At 33.2% G+C, this 23,483-nt stretch overlaps 1 protein-coding gene across 1 annotated transcript; it reads right to left on the minus strand.

Annotated features, from left to right (window-relative positions):
• Positions 1-11,044: 11,044 nt before the first annotated feature.
• On the minus strand, positions 11,045-13,806 carry GATA1 (GATA transcription factor 1). Its single transcript, XM_085716108.1, has 3 exons — positions 13,665-13,806; positions 12,315-12,484; positions 11,045-11,822 (listed from the first exon to the last, which is right to left on the minus strand). The coding sequence occupies exons 2-3, from the start codon at positions 12,480-12,482 to the stop codon at positions 11,256-11,258; spliced, it is 735 nt and encodes a 244-aa protein (XP_085572234.1). The 5' UTR covers positions 12,483-12,484; positions 13,665-13,806; the 3' UTR covers positions 11,045-11,255.
• Positions 13,807-23,483: the final 9,677 nt, after the last annotated feature.

Raw genomic sequence — 23,483 nt, forward strand, 5'->3', positions numbered from 1 at the left:
AAAAAAAAAAAAAGGATGGATGTGTTACAATTACAACTAAATAAGTTAAATGACCCAAAGCTATAATTTTTCCCAATATCTTCGTCATTATAGTCGTTAAATGTATCAAAATTGTAAAACATAGTTATTTTTGATTTGTAATCACAGAGACTAAATTGGTTAACCAAAAATACATTTAATGAATAAAATGACCAAAATGACTAATTTAAAAGACATTTCAAAATGTGTTTACAATTTCAATACATCCTAGAACAGATGACAAACATCTAATAAATTCAAGGAAAAAAACTGTTTATCCAATCCAATTTTAATTGTTTTAAAGACCTTCTCTATGATTTTGATTTCTTTTATTGCCACTATGTTAGTGTAGCAATAAAAGAAATAAAATAAATTATTAAAGTTCAATAATTTTATATTTGTAAATTTAATAAATAATTAAATATTTTTTAAAAAAGTGTGAGTCAGTGATAACTGGTAAATAAGTTGGTTATCATGTTGCACTTAAATCCTATATTGGACAAGTTATTGAGTGATTGCATTGCCTTCAACATCTAATCAGTGTCTATTTTAGGATTTTTTTTATAGTTTTAAGTGTTTTTAGTACTTTGGAACTAGTAATGTTTGTTTATGATGTTTGATGATGTAGGTTAAGGAATGACTCTGAAGATGTAGGAAGTTGCAACGTGGATTGAAGATGTATCGCTGAAGATGTGGAAAGTTGTAGCATCATGAGACTCTAGCTGGGTCGTACACAGTACGCACACGTGGGTCCAGTCTTTCCATTTCTTAATGAGGAAGAATATGAGTTGTCCCTAATGATTGGAATCCTAGGAAGAATAAAGGAATATGCTAGTGGGTAGGTAGGATTGGATTAGGACGGATGGATAAGGACAACCCATGTAAAATGACTAAAAGATACAACTTGTAGTGGGTCGCCTTGTACTATAAAAGGACACTCATGTGTTAGTGCCAAGGGTCCGAAAATTCATCTAAGAATTGGAAAAGGTCCAGATTACGGCTAGGGTTAGCATCTTTAGAGATCTCATTCCATCTCATCCTCTACCATAGATGAGCATGATAGCTAGATTATAGAGTCTTTAGAGTAGATTACTTGGTGCTGCTTTAGCTCACCTTATTCCTTCAAGGGTTATAATCTCGTGACAATTATATTTATTCTATTAATTTAGTTTTCTATGTTTTCATTTATTTCCATCTTCATTTCCATTTCCATGGTCTAGCTCACCATGAGCTAAACCCCTTCAAGTAGTTTAGACATGATGAGATTATGATTTGTTAATTTCCTACTATATATAAAGTTGTAGCCTCTTGCTTTACTTTTGGAGACTATTCGTATTGAAAAACCACTAGAAGTGATTCTTGATAAGTTTTACTTCTAGGGATACAGCTCGTCTTAATTGAACTAGAAGGGGGTTGAGCAGTCGAAGGGATACAAGTTAGCTCTTAAGCACCAATAGAGTGAGAATGCCCAAGAAACCTGAATGTAAGACTAACGCTATAGGAAGCTATAGCTCGGTGAACCTCAGTTACCTTAAGAGGTTAATAAATGACCATAGCGCTGAATCACCAAGAGTTATACCACGTTGTAGCTTAGTATTACATTTTGCAATGTATCCTTGTCGTATGGTACTAAGGATTTGGATTGAGCCACACTTTAGAGTGAGAAAAGGCAAGACTCCTTCCTTAAATAAACCATGAAGCCGGTTCCTTAAAGATATAGCCTTGTGGGTGAGACACATCAATTATATTAGGATGTAGCAATGGACATATCTCGGAGACTAAAGATGTTTTGAACCGGCTATAGCTCTGAGTGACACAAATGACTGCATCCAAGCTACAACTCTATAAATCGCCATAATGTATGTCATAACTGAATCATTGTTCTAAACCACACCTTCCATCTCGAGATTTTCTAAAGACTTTAACTGGTTTATTGAACTTAACTTTTTACTTTTATTGTTGTTACAAAAGATTAATTTAATTTCTTTCCAAATAAGTGTTCTACTGAAAAGCTATTTGAAGCTATAGCTCTACAATCCATGTGTGATCGATATCTTTTTATACTATAACTTGGACAGTGTATACTTGTACTTAGTCTTTCAATCTTAAAATACTTATAGTGTTTTGGGAGACACCAATCAACAATAGTCGACGACAACGAAGCTCTAATAAGACCGTTAATGGCGGACGATGCATTTCTGACACTCCACATTAAACTTCTGAGTGAGGGTGGAGGAGCCATGGCAGCTGCTAGTGCGTGTTTTTTTTTTTTTCTCTTTTCCTTTAGTTTTTAATATATTATTAAAATGATTAAACATTTAATTGTAAATAAATTTAAATATTGAATTAGTTTTAATATTCAATTCTTTTTTCATTATTTTTAATTAAACTATTTTTAATATTCGGTTTTTTTCATTCTTCCCAATTTCGTTATTTATAAATTAATTTTTAAATATATTATTTATGTTTTATATAATAGATTTGTATTAATATTTAAGGTGACCTATTGAATTCAAACAAAATAAAAAAAAATAAGTGAATGGATTCAATCAAATCAATTAACTAAATGTTTGTTGGATGAATATACTCCCTCCGGTCACTATTATAAGCAAATTTTGACTTTTTAGGTTCATTCAATAAATGATGTATGTGGTCTACAATATAGACCACATACATCATTTATTGAATGAATCTAAAAAGTAGAAATTTGCTTATAATAGTGACCGGAGGGAGTATAAATTAGGAATAATTTTAACAACACTACCGACGTGATTGTCAATCAGTAAGTCGCAATGGGCACCATCACCATCATATGACTTCTAGGAGCGGCAGGTAGGGTTCGGAATAGGTTATGTCAGTCTACAGGCGTCTACGACCTGACCTAACATGTTTACTAAAAAGGCTAGACTAAGACTTTTGAAGAAAAAAAAGTTCATTTAAGTAAATAGGCCAAACTTAGACTATCAATATAGCCTACGAAGTCTGATGGGCCGGTCTGTTTATACATATTATTAAAACTTATTTTTTATTTATATTAAAATATAATTTTTATTAAACATAAAATCAAGAAACAACACAAATAATGGACTTTTTAAATAAGCTTTAAAGCCTTGTAGTGAAATAGGTTTTTAAAGTCTTATAGTGGTAAAAAAAGTCTTACAATAAAATTGGCTTTAAGGTTGATTTAGCCTATTTAGAGGTAGATAAAATGGAATATTCAATGACTTTAATATGAAGTAGGCTTGTAAATAGGCTTTCAGGTTAGGCCATAAAAAAAAAAAGGCCTATGAAAGGTCATAGGTCAGGCTCAAGCTTGCAAATTTTTTCGTATGCTAGGCTTAGGCCTATCAAAGTCTGGTCTGGCCTGACCTATTCTCATCCCTAGTGGCATGTCACTTGTGAGACGACATCACTCTCGTTCCACACCTTCTCAAGGCCGTGAAGCTTTTGCTACTTCATTGGTCACTTTCTATTTCACAAACATTCTGGAAAATCCATACTACATTGATTTTAGGCACAATTTAAAGGTATGTGGTCTCATGACAAACTTGTTCAATTCAAGAAATATAAATGCTATGGGCCAAGTGTATTGTTTTGTGCGATATGATAATGTGTATTTAAGTCGGTATCGGGTGTGGGCTAATGTGGCTCGCTTCGACAGATTTGGGAGCTCACTTGGGTTATCGAGGGAAAGGAAGGTTGATAGGCATGTTGAGGATAATAATTACATAACTCGTTTTCTGGGAGAAAAAGAGAGCTTGTCGAGGGAGAAAAAAGTAAGTGTGTCGAGGGAGAAAAAAATAAGCTCGTCGAGGAAGAAAAAAATGCGAGTGTTAAGGGAACAATTGAGTTATCTGGATGATAGTTGGAGAGGAATACCATTTTAGATGGGGTGAAGGAGGAAGCTCGGTTAAGTGAGGAGAATAGGGAGAGAGCTAGATTGGCTGTTACACAAGGGAAGAGACTGATGATCGGGTTTGAGTAGTTGGCTTGGAAGAAAGTGCTTGTGGAGGTGAAGAATAAACTAAAAGTGCTCTCATATGCGGATACATTAACAGGGACAAGTAAACTAGGGATGGCAAGCAAGGGTGCTTACGTGATTAGAGTGGGTGATTTAAGGAAATATTTTACTGATAAGAATGACGTCTCTTGGACAAAAAAAGTGTTTTGGCAAATGTCATTGAATGAGATAACGTCTCAAAAATAGAACAAAGGATTCTAGATGCGGGATTCAATTCTTCTAAGGTGATACCAATTAGGAGGAAAATGTTTTTCTTTGTTGTACACATACTAATGACACGCCAACTGTTATTAACGAAGTGGTAGACTTTTTTCGTAACTTTTTCGATGAAGTGCGGGCATGGTCTCCAAAAGAAGATATGATTCATGAACAAGACACTTGGCTATGAGTATTTGGGGTAACATTACATGCTAGGAACTCTAATTTTTTCTCTATGGTACGAGAGGTTTATAAAATCTGCTTCTTGTACTGCAAACAAAACTCGATTAAATTTTGCATGGATACTCATTTCGACACAACAACTTGAAGTTATTAATGTTACGGAAAAATTTATGGTTAATGATCATACCTGATCAAAAGGTGACTACCGTGCAATTTTGTACGGTGGTTGAATGGTGGTGGAATGCGTTAGTTGATAAATGGAACAACGAGGGGGTGTGTATCTGCAGACACTCTGACGCTCAAGTCAGTATGAGATCAGAATGAGTGTTTAGAGAAAGAGTTGTTTCTAACCTTGGGGACTACTAAGAGCCCACTTTATATAGAGGTGGGTGTTTGAAAAGTCATTGTCTGGCACACGTGTGATTGGTGGGTACGAATTCGTAGTAAGTGTAACCGTTGAGGAGAGATTCGTGGGAGCCATGATGATGACCGTTACTGTTCGTTTGAACATGTCTCCTTTTCTCCAAGCAAACCCCCCCCCCCCCCCCCCCCCCCCCGCGGGAGGGGGTGTGTTGCGAGTAATTTTCCAAATGCAAGATTTGGGCTTTGTTTTGTATTGGTCCTAAGTAATTGGGCCTAAATGATCTGCTCGGTCCAGAACAGTTAATGGTAGAATTTTTAACATTAAAATTGCTGAGGAAATCGAGGTTAGCTTATCCGATGATGCTTGCTTATTGGAAGACAAGTCTAATTGTGATTCTGTTTATTCGGTTCCTGAATTATTTGTTGAGGATGCTCTGTTAATTGATACATTTGTTAAACGAATTCATGATGACTGGGTTAATAATGATTCATCAGATACCATTGCACAAGATTTATCAGAAAAACACCCTACAGTTAAATTCATTAAGGGAGAGGTTAATAATAAAGTTAATGATTCAGCTCATTTTAGCCAACACCGTTAGTCAACAACAACTTCATGAACACAATAATTGTTGCAGCTGAAGTTCCTAGTGACCATACTGAGAGATTCCAATATGTAAATAAGTATGGAGGAATGAGTTAAGTGAATTAGGGAATTTAAAGTGGATCTTTTAAGAAAGTGTTGTTGGAGGTTGAGGGAGGAAAGGAATATGTTGTGGTATATAGTTTTGACTGAGCGTTATGGGGAGGTTGGAGGTAGGATCGGTGTGGGTGGGGAGGTTGGAGGTAGGATCGGTGTGGGTGGAAAAATCTTTCTGGCATTTGTGAATGGGTCAATTTAGGTGTGGGGAATTAGTTCTTTTGATAGCTTAGATTGTTGCGTTGGGAATGGGTCGTCTACGTTGTTTTGGTGGGACCGTTGGTTGGAAAGGTGAGTCTTGAAGAATAGATTTAGTTTACTCTTTGAGTTAGCTGAAAACAAAATGGTGTTAGTTTTCGAGATGAATTATTTAGGTTGGAGGAGGGTGGGGAGGCATGGAAGTGGCATAGCCGTCTATTAGCTTTGGAGGAGGAGCAAGTCGAGGCGTGCAATGTTTTGTTGCATGATATTGTGTTGCGGGTTGGTGAGAAAGACAGTACAGTTGGCAATGGAACATTCACTAATGTAAAAGATATTCCGCTAGTTTAGCTTATAACTATTTGACATCTTTAGAAAATGTTTCAACTCAAGAATCTTTAGACATCATTTGGCACAAGTCGGTTCCGTTAAAAATCGGTCTTTTTGACGGCGTCTTCTTGATAATCCCATTCTTACGAATGATAATCTATTGTAGCGGGGGGTTACTTAGAATCAACAACAACTCTTTGCGGGTGGTTGTGGATCTAACGAGGACATCAACCATTTGTTTTTGCATTGTAGTTTTGTAGTTTTGTTGGATCAATATGGACTATGGCTTTGCACTGGTTAGGGTACGTTACAATTATACCTTCTATTATTTCAAACCATTTACATCAATTTTATCATTTAGGAGGATCTTCAAAGCATCATCAGTCAATTATACATCTTTTTTACTATCTTGCTTTTGGTCAATTTGGAATGATAAAAACCGTCACATTTCTTTATCACAAGGAGTATTCTTTACATCAATTGTTAGACATGATCAAAGTTCCGATGTTTTCGTAGTTGAAAGCGAAATATTCTACTTTTACTTTTGACAACTATTCTTGATGGCTTAATCCAATTTTGTACTTGGGAGCAATAACCTGATTTGTACTTTTTTTCTTTCATTTTTATTTTATTTTCACTGTCATTGTATTCCTTTGATTTAGTTTTTTCTTTTTGGCACACCTTATGCTGGGAAGTTTTGGTTTTTCAGTTTTTAGTTAATCTAATTTCATTTTAGCTTCTTAAAAAAAATACACTTTTAATCACACTCTCTATCATTGATAACAATAATGATAAATGAACACAAACTTTTTGACACTACCGTATACTTATACGGTATTTTTCATTTTTCATTTTTTTAATTTATTTTATTTTTCTTTCTCTCTTCCTTCTCCTCTAGTGCTGCAACTGCAACCCTCACTCACTCTCTCTCTATTCTTCAACATCCTTCGATCTCTTTCTCCACACAACCATACTCAGCCTCCGCTTCCTCTCCGATAAGCTTCCGGCCGTCGCAACATTCACTTTCTGATTTCTCTCCGGTAGCGTGTGACAGCCGGCACAACATCGAGATCTAGACAACATATGAAGGTCGACGGCGATGGTGGTTGTGAGGAAGAGGTGTGGTGCTGACAGTGGGAGGATGGTGGTGGTGGTAAGGACGATGGTCGGAGATCGGGGGGACAGTGAGAGTTCAGAGAGAGGGAGAGAGAAAGAAAATGGACGGGGGTCGCCGGTCGGAGGATGGTGACGGTGGTGGTGGGAGGACGGAGGTGGTGCGAGGACGGTGGTTGTGGTTCAGTTCTGATGAGAGAAACGAAACAGAAGAGAGAACGGGGAATGAGGTAGAGAAAAAGAAGAGGGTGTGTGGTGGTTTTACAAAGCTGCCCTTAACTTAAGGTTGAAATGACAAAACTGCCTATGGTGTTGATATTGTGTCTAAAATTTTGTGTCCAATTATCAATCCTCTTAAAATTTATATAGATCCCACAAAATTTATGAGGCCCATATGCTTTGATGAGTCATATGTGAATTTTAACCGGTAAAAGATAATATATTTTTAGCTCTCGTCGTGAATTAATTAATGGAATAAACATATGGTGCAGACCTCTTTTTGGTATTCCGTCTATATACGACACTCGTTGCTTTGTACCTTCTGATTTGTTTGTCTTTGCTCATCTTAAACAAGGACTTGTTTTCAATAAATTTAGCCATTTGAAAAAAATGATGAAATTGACACAGTTAATGCCAATCATGTCCATACGTTGATGTCATATAACTTCAAGAGTTTGGTCTAATGGTAAAAAAAAAAAAAAAAGATTTTGCACCTGAAATTCCAGGGTTCGAGTCTACTGGCGCCTAGAGGAAGGGATATAAATGTAAATATCTTTGTTTTAGATTGATTGTCTATGTTTTAGTATATTTTTAAGACAAATTTGATATAAAATAATTTTAAGGAATTATTTCATTGAATTTAGTCCAGTTTTTGAATTAATTATTTTTATTTAGATGAATTTTCTTTTGGAAATGGTTAAAGTTTTTAAAGTAGATTTTTTACGCGATTAATTTTTATTCGATAAATGAGAGATTCTTTTATCGAAAATGTGGATAGACGTTAAAGAACAAGATTTCTTTCGAAAAATAGGTGTTTTTATTCGGAATTACACTTAAAACCACGCGTATAAGAAATTTAATCTCTTTCTATTTGAATGAACATGCGTAGAAAGTTTGGTTAAACACAAAAATAAATGTTGTCAAATATATTTATCTGCGTATACAGCATTTTCCCACCTTACTTACTTTTTTTTAATCGACGACTATTTACGTAGAAAGATTAAATAAGAAATCTATTAAAATCAGATTTGGGTACAATATTAAAATTGTTTCTACAAAATATAATACTAAGATATGAAATATTATCAATAAATATCTACTCTCGTTTCATAGTCAAGATAGAGATGAATACATGATATGATATAAGTTAAATAATGATATGAAAGGTGTTTGATGTGTACATGGTATCAAACATTTTTTAGGGTATCTATTTTTTATTAGAAAAAATAGATGCCAATGATATATGCATTAGTTGTCCATATTGTTGTTTTCCCTAACAAATCTAGGATCCATATTGTCGTTTTCCTTAACAAATCTAGGATTGTATTTCTCATCACAGATTTGATTCTTATTATTTTTATCTTAATTTGCATGATTGGCTGTTGTCTAATTTAACAGATTTGCAGGTAATTTTGTAATCAGGTATTTGAAGTTTGAACAACTAAATTCAAACAAAAAATTTTAAGTGGTGAACAAAGTTTAAATATTAATATATGGTTAATTTTGTCAATTGAATGTATTTTTTTGTTACAATCTTTGCATGATTGGCTGTTGTCTAATTTAACAGATTTGCAGGTAATTTTGTAATCAGGTATTTGAAGTTTGAACAACTAAATTCAAACAAAAAATTTTAAGTGGTGAACAAAGTTTAAATATTAATATATGGTTAATTTTGTCAATTGAATGTATTTTTTTGTTACAATCAATTGAATACATACTAGGTATCCAAACTTATTAACCACAAATATATACGCATTTAATCACAATTTCCAAGTGTTAAGATCTATATGTAGTTTTTGTAAAAAAAAATTAAAAAAAAACTATATGTAGTTGAACACTTGAAAATTACGGTTAAGTGTTATCCACGTTCAATTATTGGTTAATGAAGTTACACTAGTGATGAATTACTATCAACATAGTATATACATTAACCATATATATACACTAAACATAATTAATCATCTATTTAAAACTATGTTCACCACTTAAATTTGTCGTTGAAAATGTCTAAACTTGGATGTTCAAAAACAATTTCTCCAAATTTGCCTTGGCATTTGGTGTTTGAAATTACTCTAGTCAGAATTTGTCATTAACTGCTTGCATGATTTGGCATACAATAACAAGTCTAAAGAACACTTTTTTTTTTTTTTTTTTTATCAATTAGTGTTCTAAATTTGAAAATATTTCAAGAGTTAGTCACATGGAGATTTGAGAACACTAAGGACAACAAAGTATGACAAATTGGCAGTATTGTTAGTTTTCATTTGCCATACTTTGTGACAATTCTAGGCATGGATATAGTTTGCAAAATAGATAGTTTCATTTTGTTTCATTTTTTAGAGTATAACTTGCAAATTGCTTTATGAGTGATTGTATCCATTATATGTTGAGAATGGATACTGCAATGAAAATTTGTACTTTCTCCAGTTTAACTAGTTTAAGATCATGTCATTGAACTTGTGACCATATGAAAAGGAACCTAAGCTATGTTCAGAGATCAAGATGAGAAGGTAGAAAGTTGAAAAGTTTTGGCATTCAAAGTAAATGAACAAGAGAATCCAGTGAGAAAAAAATAGTATGTGGGACAGGTCTATAACTATTATAAGCTATGATGTACGGACACGAACACTGACACGCCGACACAACTAATAATTAGAGAAATAAGTGTCGGTGTTGGACACGATACGTGTCCGACACAGAAACACGCCTAATCTAAAGAGTGTTTGTGCTTCATAGATTATGAGGTTCCACGCCTAATCTAAAGAGTGTTTGTGCTTCATAGATTATGAGGTTCCATTTTTACACCAAGAGATCTTGAACGTAGGTATAAATAATGTCAGTCAAAATGATTCCTAGAGGTAACTAGGTCTTCATTGAAGTGAATGAAGATGATTTCCATGCATTGGTTAAGGATGCTGGGGATTTTTTTTCCAGCACTAGTTTGATATCATCCAAGAATGGGTTTAGGGTTCTAGAGAAGGTTAAAGATCTATTGATATGACCTTAGGATAGTTGACAAGAGAAATTACAAATGTACATTGCAATATTCAGTCAACATAATGGACAAATTAATCACTACTGTAAGGAGATAAGGTCGGGAAATAGCCTATAAATACATCTCGCGCCTTATAAGCCAGTTTTATAAAAATGTGTTGTGTCGAATATAAAAAGTAACACGACATCAAAGTCTATTTCATAAAAACCAAAAATTCACACACTAAATAGAAATAATGCTTGAAAATAGTCTATGAAGAATAGTATCTCACCTTACAAGCTCATTTTGAAAAAATGGGTTAGACCAATTTTAAAAAACTAATAGTCACCAAGTAAGACTATGAAACAGAAAGATATCAATGTTACCAAGAAATAGTCAAGATTTGATCAATTCAATTCTGTTACCTGCACATTGACCTCCTTGGAAGGAGGATCAAATAACAAAGATCATATGAGTCAAAACATCTAAAGATAGACAACATTTTTATCCCTTCAAAAACATGAATGATGTATCAAATAATAATGGAACCTAAATTCCTCAAAAATTTTACTACACCACTATTCATCAACCTAGAATTAGTTCAGATAAGCATAATGAATGGATCAAGTCACTCATTGCAACTCATCTTCTCCCTAATCCTCAATCAAAGTACATGTTACCAGCATGAAAACAGTCAAATGAAAAAATAAAAAATGAAAAAACTGAATTTGACAAGCAAAATGATTTAAGGCCTCCCTAACTGCAAAATTTTAATCTAAAATTTTCACTGCCCATCTAAAACATCCCACAGCAAAAATGGACTAAAAATTTTCAATTAAAATAAATCAGAGTAAAAAAGAAAAGCAAAATCCTAACTTTTGGCATGCTAAATGCTAAAAGCAATGTTACACGTCCATTTTTCATTTTATCAATGACTTTCAACCCGTTCCCATTCCCTTCTGCTTCCTCATCTCCACTACTTTCCTGTGGGAATTAGAATGCATGTCACTGCGAAAAGTTGGGCTATTTGCAGGACGGTATTCAGGTACAAGTCGGCCAGACTTATACCTAACCCCACATGCATTACAAAGTGTCTTTGGACCATTTGGACCTGCACGCCATTGTGGAGTATCATCAACTCCACAATGATGACATTTCCTCCCAATGGTTGGGGTTTGTTTCACTTTCTCTTTGGAAGTTTTGGTACTCGGTTGTTTCCACGGGAATTGTAGGTTTGAGGCATCAGCAAGGCCAAGGCGAGGCTTGCTACGAGACTTGCTCCGAGCACGGACAGGGAACTTCATGTGATTGTAGCCACTTAAGAGGGTAATGCTGTTGGAACTGTTATTGCTGTTGCTGCTGCTTGTGCTGTTCTCGAGCAGTGGGGCTGTCATTTGATGCTTCAAAAGATCCGGTTGAATACACGACAATTCAACAAATGTTTCAACAGCCGGAAATGCATCTTTGTTGGACAGCCATTCAAGCTCCTCTTCTGCAACCTCCTCCTGGAACATGAAAATAAGCGGCACATTAAACTTCACATAACCCATAAGTATGGAAAAAAGGAATTTCTCAAGTACACTCACGCATTCCACTGATGCAACTAGTCAACGACACAACAAACATTGGATCAAGAAATTAGTATTCACACTGAGAAAGATGCGGTTCCATGACATGGAAACCTTGAAACAGTGATCACAAGTAAATGAAAACTTTGATGCAAACAGAGAATCTGTCATTTGCACCGCAGGCACTAACAATCTCGGAATTCCAAATGCCAATACATTGATTCTAAAAGGAAAACAAGTAAAAATCTGGAAGCACTTGCTAATATTCTACTTTGGACAAGAACAATATAATATATCAAAATTCTAATTGATTCAAAACAAATCATAATTCACACATGCTTTCGCTTTCATGATCACACCTCAACAAGTCAAAACTAGATAAAAAATCAAGCAAGTATTTTGAAAAGGTTAATGGACCGTCAAACTTACAGAAAGTGAATTGATGGGATCATCCAGGGCCAATGGATTGAGCGAAGGTGGATCACTGCATTCTGGTTTGAGTGAAGGAAAGGCTTTCTTAGGTTTGTCATCATCATCATCCTCACCTATGTCAGATGAGAAATCCAAGAGGTCGTCCACAGAACCAAGGGCCTCCATCTCTGAAAACAAATATACAGATAAAAATAACAGTATAGGTAAAGCCGTACAAACAAATATTAAAAAATAGTGAAAAGCATGGCATAAAAGTATACAGTCGAAGTTAGAGCAAACACGTATTACAAAATCCTGAAAATTTCATAGTAGGTTTGGAGTAAACCTTGTGATTACAATACATGAAAACAAAATAACATTTAACAAATGTTATGAACAATGAATTAAAACGAGAGTGTCAAAAATAATGTAAAGAACTTATTCCAGGTAAAATAAAACACCATTCATAAACACAATAAAAAGCACAAGCTTTAGCTAAAAAAAAAAGTAACTCAAGTAATAAAGGTGATTACTGATTATGAGATGACAAATAAACCATACAAAAACCAGTAAAGTATACGATTTTACACATCGTATTGGCTTACTTGAGTTTATATATAAGTGTAAGTTTTGCGAGACTATTAGGAAGAACTTATGAAAACAGCTTATCATAATTTTCATAAGCTTTTTTCAACTTATTTTCAGAAGTTCTCCAATATAGCTTATAAAAACAACTTATAGCGTATACAAAAACAATTTAACGTTATTTTTATCTTTTTCTACAAAAATAGCTTATTCAAGCTAACATATAAGCGCTTGTGCTATAAGCTACAAATAAGCCGTTTATCCAAACAGGCCCGCGGCTAGTCAGAAAAGATTAAAGAACTTCATTTGGAAAAATATAAAGAACAGAAACAATGAATTGGCATGACAATAAACAATTGAAGAATGAAACACAACATTGTAATAATGCAACATACCACATTTTCACTCACAATAAAAACCAATATGAAAATGATTAGAAAAAACAGAACATAAAACATTGAAGAAATAAAAAACCAACATAACATAAAAATAAGCAACAAGAAACCTTAAATTAAACCTTAAACAAAGAAAAACAAGAAAATGGTGAAGAGAGTCAAAATGGTCAACAACCACCAACCCATTTCATTATTCCTTCAATACTATCACACCCACTTCACAAATAATAATAAAAACCAAATTTTCAGCATATTCAAATAACATAGAGGAAAATTAAACATAGTGGTAGCATAAAAACAAGCAAGAAAAAGAGGGAAAGGAACATAAAGTATGAGAAAAAACATAGCAAAGATTAAGGTAAAGAAAAGCAAAAAGAACAGAAGCTACCAGCTTTTCACGTTTGTGTACTTGTTGAGAGACAAGAGCCAGCTAGTAGCAGGCAAGAGAGAGAGAGAGAGAGAGAGAGAGAAGAGACCCCAAAAGAGAATTGAGAGACTGAAAGAACCAACGAGAGATGGTAAGGCACGTGGGGATTAGGGAAGCTACAATTTTTTCATTTTTATTATGCTATTTTGTTTTATGGTTCTATTCGATTCTATTTATAAGAAATATCTGAATCACCGGAAGTTGATGTATTTCGTTTAAAATTTGAATCAGATACACATGTTTTGTTAATGTAGATATCTCTTATACGTAGGATGGAAAGGAGTATTTATCTTTTCATTGTCTTCATTTTTTTTTAATTATTGTCCAAATATATTTTTAAGACAAATTTGATAAATAATTTTAAGGAATTTTTCATTGAATTTAGTCCAATTTTTGAATTAATTATTTTTATTTAGATGAATTTTCTTTTGGACATGGTTAAAGTTTTTAAAGTAGATTTTTTACGCGATAATTTTTATTCGATAAATGAGAGATTCTTTTATCGAAAATATGGATAGACGTTAGAGAACGAGATTTCTTTCGAAAAATAGGTGTTTTTATTTGGAATTACACTTAAAACCACGCGTATAAGAAATTTAATCTCTTTCTATTTGAATGAACATGCGTATAAAGTTCGGTCAAACACAAAAATAAATGTCGTCAAATATATTTATGTGCGTATACAATATTTCTCTTTTTCCCACCTTACTTACTTTTTTTCAATCGACGATTATTTATGTAGAAAGATTAAATAAGAAATCTATTAAAATCGGATTTTTGGTACAATATTAAATTTGTTTCTACAAAATATAATATTAAGATATGAAATATTATCAATAGATATCAACTCTAGCTTCATAGGCAAGATAGAGATGAATATATGATACGATATAAGTTAAAAAATGATATGATAAGATATGAAATGTGTAATTGTGTTATGCATTCCATCTGTTACAAGCTAACATTTTTTTTTTTGAAGGATTACAAGCTAACATTTTATTTTTTAAGTTCATTGAATAATTGATATATTTGGTTTCAAACCATATAAATTAGTTTCCTAAAAAAAGAGTTATTCAATGAATCTTGTACATTTTATTTTTTAAGTTCATTTAATAATTATGCATTATCCCAGACCTCGCATATATTAAACATTATCTCTACCAACTGAGTTAAGTTCACGGGGATAATTATTCAATGAATCTAAAATATTATATATATTTTTTTGCTTATAATTGAAAATATATCATAAAATGGTATTATCATGTTTGTTATCATGTACACATCACTCATATGATATTTTTATTTTTAAATTATTATTAGTGTCAATGTTATTTTTCCAGAATTATTTCATCACTTAGTTATTTTTTTTAGTGCTTTTTATGACGAATTTTTAGAGTTTATAAAATGTCAAAATATTACATGTTAGTTTGGAAAACCAATGTAATTAATTGTTTCATAAGGATAAATTTATCATTTAAATATGCTATATATTGTATCATGTATTGTGAAATGTATTCCAAAACATGATATATGATAAAATATATTAAATTGACAAGCTAAATAAAAATATGTTAAATATGATAATATTATATATGGTGGATTAAAAAATTATATATGGTAAATAAGCTAAATAAAAATATGATGCTATATTAGACTAACAAAAAACATGAAGGACTAAGTTAGCAAGTGTGCATATTTTTGTTTGGACAAAAATATCTACCTACTACTATTATAAACCATTATTAAACAAAGGGTAATTATGTAACTTAAAAAATTGTAATCGCTTTTTGTCAAAACCGTTTTGTCTTTAAGGTTGTCAAATCCGTTGTTTTTTTTTTTGTGGGTTTTTTAATGTTGGTAATTGTGACATAAATATGTTTATAACAAAAGTGAGTCTAAGTTATCAAATTGATTTAAGTTAACATGCTGCTTGTGCTTGCAGAATGTGGAATCCTCGACGCACCTTTTTCTCCATTGTCTTGCTACATCTCAGTTAAGGGAATGGTTATGCAAAGGTTCAGATCAGATGCTGGACTTGTCCAACAGTCACAACCTCCTCGTGAATATTGATGGTCCTGGGAGCAAATTGGTTCACCAAATCATGACGTCTGCAGTTATTCATACCATTTGGTGTATTTGGTTGGAGCGCAATAACAAGTGCTATAATAACAAACTGACTTCGGTAGGCTCTATGATTAACAAAATCATACCATTTCCTAGACAATCATGTTTAGTACATTATAAAATTATCTTTTGAAAAAGTTTATAAATTTTAAACACGGAGTGAATTAAATATGAATTCTTTATCTTTCTGGCGCTTAAAAATTCATATTTAATTAATGTTTTGTTAAAAAATTATAATTTTTCTCGGAAAGATTCTTATAATATTCTAAACATTTTTGCAAAAATTCATTCAAAATTTTAAATGATACAGATAAGTTGACTTAAAATCAGGGAACAAATATGGTGATGGAAAACATTTAGGGGACTAAAAGTCGAAGAAATTTTTTAGGGGGAGTAAAACGAAAAGTTGAAATATTTAAATAGACCAAATATATATTTACTTGGCTCAAGCTCAACTGGATATAGTGCAACTGGAAATATATCATCTTGGAGAGAGCTACTCAGGAGCTTGAATGTCTTACTAGCTACAATCAAGCTTTGAATATTGCTAACAATTTCTGGCAAGATAAGGCCAAGAATGCTAGGTTCTTGGATCATGATAGAAACACTTCCTTCTTCCATAGGTCTATTAAAATAAGAGAAGCACAAAGTCACATTAGTTTGTTGAGATATGGTGATGAGGTGTTTACTGATTCTCAAGCTATTGAAGACCATACTTTAAACTACTTCAAAAACATTTTCCCTACCTCTAATATGTGCATCCCTAATGGTTTACCGGCCTCTCTCATTCCTAATTTAGTTACTGATCTTGATAACTCTATGCTTACTGCCCTTCCCAATTCTGATGAAATCAGAAAAGTTGTGTTTGATTTAAATGGCGACTTTGCTCCTGGGCCTGATGGGTTCTCTGGACACGTTATAAGATCGGATGTGATACACTCCACTCAGTACTTTTTCACCAACAACGACATTATGCCAAATTTGAACTCCAATCTCAGTATCTTAATCCCTAAGATGCCTGGAGCTGACAAGTTGGACAACTTTAGACCTATAGCACTTGCCAATTTCCAATTCAACATCATAACCAAGATTTTAGCTTAAAACTTGCGTAAATGTCCATGGTGTTCAAACGTGTTCATGGTACTTCGGTTCACTGAGTTGCACGAATTTAGGTACCAATTTCGGCGAACCAATACGCCAAAGAACCGCGAACCGGTTCGCACGAACCAATTCGCGGTTCTCCCATAAAACCAGCGAATTATGTTACTATGATCCAAACACAAAGTCGAAGATGCAGACGGCCGGATGGTGGTGCGCTATCTTTTACACAACGTCATCACCCTTGGCCTCAACTACCAGCAGCAATCTGCAGTATCAGAAGTTGCTTTTTTGTTCTATCTTAATTTTTATGGGTGGGCATTGTTTTCTCCAATGCAGATACTGATGAGATAAAGCCGCAAGTGCACGGTTTACCGAAGTAGTAATAAAAGAGTATCGTTCCGATAGGGAGTTATGAATTCAATTATCTTTCAACAATGATTAGAAAAGAGTTTTCAGTTATAAAGTTTGAATTTTTAATTAAAAGAAAATAATAAAAATAAAAGGTGTCTTGGATTATTGGTTCATCTAAATAACAAGTCCTTCACAAACAGACCCTAAACCATAATTTTATATTGGATTTACATTCTAAAGACAAGTTTCTCTTAAGCCTATCACATCTCTTTTCGGTTTCAGTGAGTATGTTCCTCTAGCAACAACGCCTATTCTCATGGTTGATTGCCTTTGGAATCCTTGAAGAACGAAACTTTATTTGTCTAAAGGTTTGCTAGACTATTCTCATGTTTCGCAATCCTTGTCTAATTTCACTTGTTCCAATATCAAAACTTCACTTTCGCTTTATGAATTGATATTTGAGATGATGAATTAACAAATACTAACCCTTCACTTTCGCTTCATGAGTTTGATATTTGTTAATCATTATAATAACGGTGAAATTAGATTAGAAAGTATATTTATATAAAATTAGGGTTCAAGGCTTGGTTTGATTAGGGTTATGTCATTTAAACTTACCCAACAATCCCAAGACAAGAAGAGTCTACTCACTCACGTTCATTGTAGACATAGAAGAGAAGAAGAAGAAGAAGAAGAAGAAGAAGAAGAAGAAGAAGAAGAAGAAGAAGAAGAAGAAGAAGAAGAAGAAGAACATAAAATAAAATAAAGGTGAACTTTTATTCCAAGAACAAAAGATGATTTGTTGTGATAGCTAGCTACTCTATTTATAGCTTACAATGACTTAAATCCTAAGCAATACATCACTAGAATGTTCCACAAGAAACCATGGGCTTTTAGGTCAGAAATAAACTAATAGGTAGCTTGTCTTTGAAGCAAAAAGCAGCAAAAGAGTGTCTTGGGAGGTGGCACGACCGTGTGGCTGGTGGCACGGGCCGTGCCAAGCTTCTGACTTAGGAAATTGTATTTTTGTCTTCAATCTTCGTATTTTTGACCCGAATCAGCTCCAAATCCTCTTTCTTTTGCTCCAAGACTCAATCTTTCAATTATTTGTTCCTGAAATTAAATAACTTGCAATTGAAGTAAAATAGTTCTAAAAAGGAAATAATATTAAATAAAATGGAATCAAATCTAAATAAAACGGACTCAAATATTATATTAAAAACGCTAATTATTGACTCATCAGATACAAACAAAGAACGCATCTTTCCACGGTTGCTTGTTGGGGTTGTACTTTTGTTGTCGGAAACTAGGAAGTTCGTCTTTTAGGTTGATGGATGTATAAGCCATGCAATTTAGAGTTTTTGCTTCAGATCTAGGTTGTAAGATGTCTATTGTATCTACTATACAGATGCCAAAACCCTCTGCTTCATATTCATTAGATTATTCATCTCCTTCCATGTAGCTTTGCTGCTTGTTGACCACTTTTTGCTAATGACAAAAGGGGGAGAAGTTAGAGAGTGGAGGGAAAGATTATGATCAGTTTTGAACTATGATTAGCTAATATCTTATGATTTAATTCTAGTATGATCTTATCTTGTTTGGTAAGTAACATATAATGTTGTTAGGGATATTGATTTTTGAACCATATATGTGCACGAGAATATGCAATTCTATAATTGTTCCATTTCTTATTAATGATAATTACAGTTCTGGTTCTAACATTCTTAGGTTTGCACAATTTTTTCTCAATTACTGTGTTTCATATATGTTCAAATTGAGTGGGAGTTTTTAGTTTTAAAAATTCTTTGAATATGTAATAAATTGAGGGGGAGTATAATCCATCTCATATTGTTGCATTGTTTAAATCAGAATGAAAATCATGATCATAAATTCAATCAATTTGTCATCATTAAAATAGGGGAGATTTGTTTGAGATAAATCACAAAATACTTCTTAATTTGATGTTTTAATGACAACAAACTAATTTAAATTAAAGATATCAATATGATTTTGATCCATGTCAAATTCTAACAAGCTTCTTTGAGTGTTCGTTAGAACATGATATTACAAATGTATAGATATCTAAGAAACATCGATCTTAACAACACAGAGCACTAATAAGGACTTCAGAATGAGATATGAAGCAAAGAATGTGAGATCAGAAGTTGATCCATGTCAATCTTATGAACAAAATTCTTCAATAAAAGAGAAACTCACTACATGAAAAGAACGTTTTAGCATCGGCCTAAAACCCACTCTAACAGGGCAAAAACCGACGCTAACACTGAATTAGTGTTGGATTAGCGTCGGTGTCAAGGGCAGGCTAAAAAATTAAAGCTATTGGGTAGAGTCGGCTATCTGCCCTCCGAGGCTAATATAATGTCGGTTTAGCCGAGTTTAAAACCGACTCTTCGCGCGGTCGAGGCTATTAAGTTCAAAATAAAAGTCAACAAATTCATTTAGAGTTTGTCAGTCCGACGCTAATCGTATAGAGTTGGCCATCCGACTCTATAGTCAACCAAAAGTCAACTAAATCTTACAAGTGTAATTAAGGATTAGTTAATGTCTATATGTCATATATCTAAGAAAATTAAATGTACTTATAAGCAAGGTTTTGAATAAAGATTACAGTCGCGGTCACGTTAAGGTTTTCGCAATTTTTGACTGTTACGGATGTTGCTTTACATATTGCGGTCGTCGCGGTGTGAATTAATCACAATGTTGCACAAAGCCACAAATCTTATTAAAAGTCAATAAGTTAGTGGCATTCATTGGTTTGGGATTCCCTCACCTAACCGAACTACGTCCAATTCCTCTCACTCACCTACTTTGTTCTTTCTAGGTTCTTCTCCTTTCTCAATTCTCTCTCACAAAACAAAAGCAAACAGCCATAGATTCACACAAACTGAATATCTTATCTCTAAAGTCCAAACTCTCATACACAGATTACGCATAAAGAAAGAGTCAACTCAACTTAAAGTCCCATTTGTCCCCTCTAAAATCTCATCTCATCTATGTTACAAATTTACAGAACAACGCCCAAATTAAGAGTGAGAGTGAAATTACTTAGTGTAACTTCATAATCAATCTCATCCAAAAAAACCTTATATTTATAAAAAAAATCTATCTTTTAATTAAAGTTTGTAATTTCATAATCAATCTCAAAACCTAATAAAGAAACAACACAATAGGAACTTTCAATACACTATAACAAGCAAGGATTAATAAATTATATAAAAAAATCATAATTTGTCAAAATGGTCACATACCTTTGTTGTTATAAGCTCAAAAATCAAGAGATTGGTAATTGACCCATCCCTTCTTTTATATTCACGCTGTAAAAACAAATAGCCATATCAAATTTTGAGTTGAATTTGTAAAAGAGCATGATGACTGATGAGAGGAACATATTATCAAAGAAGAAAAAGAAGAAGGGTTAACGATTGAAGCTTGAATCAGATGCACTGGCCGAAGTAGAAGAAGTTGAGCAATAAGGTTGAATCAGAATGAGATATTGAAGTAGAGGATAAACTGAGCGTTTAAGGATTTGAGGAGAAACTGAGTGTTAAGAGCATGGTACAACAGATTAAGAAAGGCATGGTGAATTTGGGATTTAGGGCATGTTGTTTTTGGGCGATGAATGAAAGTGAAAGTCTGATGAAAAAAGAGTTGAGATGGATAAGGTTTCTAAATCAGTGGAGTAGATTAATTTGATAAATGATTTAATTTTTTGGTGAGTAAGTGCGAAAAAAAGAGAGGGAAAAAATTTTGGGGTTTTTTTTTTTTAAAGTGAAAAGAGGGAAAAAAAGTGTGGGAAAAAATTTAGGGTAATTTTTTTTTACTTGAATATATAAAATTTTATAATAATTATATAATAAATTAAGTTTTTATTAGCAAAAGTAATAGCTTCGGCTAGGCCGACTCTAATCCTCTTTCTAAAGTCATGTGTGGGTACCTTTAATGTGTTGCCTCAGTTAGGCCTACTCTCATATTATTTAAAAATAAAAATCATAAATACATGTAGAGTGCGTTTGACCGACTCTAAGTGAACGCTATTAGCGTCGGTGACCGACGCTAAATTCTGAGGCTAAAATCAAGTTTTCTTATAATGACTACAATATAGACATCATAACACTTCAAATTGCAGATCGGAAGATAAAAAAGGAACATCAAATGTACTTCAAAATAGCTAAACAAGGAAGTTCATAATTATTCTCATATCAGAAGTTAAGATTAAAGCTTTTGCAAAAATGGAATAAAGATCTACTATACTTGATGCTGCCAATTAGATAGTTCAAAATGGCATGTCAATGGATAAGAAATTCAGAAAGCAGATCAGAATGGACTTCAGAATAAGAAATTCAGAAAATACCAAAATGAATGATGACAGAAAAATAACCAAAAGTGCATAAGAAAATCAGAAAGAAAGATCAACAAGTGAAAAGCAATGCGCAATGACTAGTTTCAAGACTTTCTTGGTCTATATGGCAAAGCACAAAGAGACAAAATAACGGCTAGTTCATTAAATGAGAACATAACCTCTCAACGACACAATCTCTCACCAAAAATCCTTTATGTCAAGAATCACTGAATCTGAAAAATGGTCAGAAGCAGAAAAGATCAGATAACTTGAAAAATATCCTAACATTTTCTCAACTTGAGATTCATTTCTCAAACATCATATAACAATCACAAACACATTAAAACCTCCATTATATTTTTGGAACATCTTTTAAAGTGTATTTAAAAAGTTCAGTTCACATGTGTGTGATCATATTGAACTGAGAGAGAGGGGGGGGGGGGGGGGGGGGGGGGGGCTAGAGTGAGTGAGAGAGAGAGAGATAGGTCATTGTGAAATCAAATTGATCAATTGTAAAGTTTAAACTCACCTAGTGTGAGCAATTTGAACTTAGAGAGAGGGAGAAAAAGAGAGAGGTCTTTGTGAGATGAAATTGATCAATGATAAGATCAAAATAACAAGAACAATTGTGTAATGAGTTGTAAAGCTTCACCAATCCTCTTTAGGCTATAAAGATGGGTTGTGTTGTAGCTAAAGTTCGAAGAGGCTGCTCAAAACTTGTATGGTCAAGCAGATCGGAAATGAAGAGAAAGTGTGCAGAATCTAAGAGGGTATCTCATGCACCAGAGTGGGAAATCTCAGAGTTAGTGGGGACTGGACTAGCTCAGTTAGGTGAACCAGGATAACTGTTTGTGTCATCTTCTCTATCTCTGAACTCTTTTATTTGATAGTTCAAAGCAAACAACAAACAGCTCAACCAATCTCTTCTTTTATCAAATTCATTTTGATACATACTTCAAATCCTCGTATCTAAATATCTTTTCAAGGTTTGAGAAACAACCAAAAATTTAAAAGGTTACAATTCATACATTATTTCCTTCTTGTGACTATTATTATTTTTACTTTAACACCTAGGTCTCAATTTATTTTTAAGGAACCTAGATCCCAATTTTAAACATAGGTGAATGCATCCCGCTTAACAACATTTTCATTGTTAATTAAGCTAGACTTTATAGATAAAACATTAAATTATTTAAAAAAAAACAATTTTACATTTGGTAATTTTTCTATTCAACACAGACTTTGATGATTTCCTGTGAAGCCCCGATACTTTAAAATGGATGACATACCGTATCCCCTGCGTATCCTGCACCGATACCTGACCGATACTTCCCGATACGTATCCGGAGAGTATCCAAATATTAAATTTTATTTTTTAAAAAATTAATTATCCGATACTTTCCGATACGTTCCGATACACAGAGATACTTGTGTTTTTTTTATATTATTTTGATTTCTTTTTTCTTTTTTTTTTTTTTGTAAAAAATAAGAATAAAAACATTATATATATTACTATAATATATATATACATTTCCTTTATCTTTCTTTGGTGCCAGTACGACCCACACCACACCACACAAACAATTGCATCTTTCCCTTTCTAAGAAATTAGGGTTTCAACTTTTTCTTCCAAAGTGGTCGCCGTCCACTTTGGCCACCGTCGAAGTCTTGGGATCGGACGACTTTGATATATATTGCGTATGTAATTGACTAATGACCACTCTCTTAATGTCAATATTATTTATATTTATGTTAATGTGCTACGAGCCTGGTTTCTTGTGTTTGTTAATATATTTGCATATTAAAAAAAGGGTTAATTATGTTTCTAGTCCCTATAAAATAGC

This window comes from Medicago sativa, chromosome 1 (genome assembly GCF_051527215.1).
Source record: "Medicago sativa cultivar Bolivia chromosome 1, Bolivia_mono, whole genome shotgun sequence".
In the NCBI taxonomy this organism is placed as follows: Eukaryota; Viridiplantae; Streptophyta; class Magnoliopsida; order Fabales; family Fabaceae; genus Medicago; species Medicago sativa.

What these genes read in the sequence shown, in the direction of transcription:
- GATA1 (XM_085716108.1), bottom strand. Translation starts at nt 12,482, where the DNA reads ATGGAGGCCCTTGGTTCTGTGGACGACCTCTTGGATTTCTCATCTGAC. An exon ending in ATCCCATCAATTCACTTTCT is followed by an intron (nt 11,823 to 12,314) that starts GTAAGTTTGACG and finishes TTCATGTTCCAG; the next exon opens with GAGGAGGTTGCAGAAGAGGA.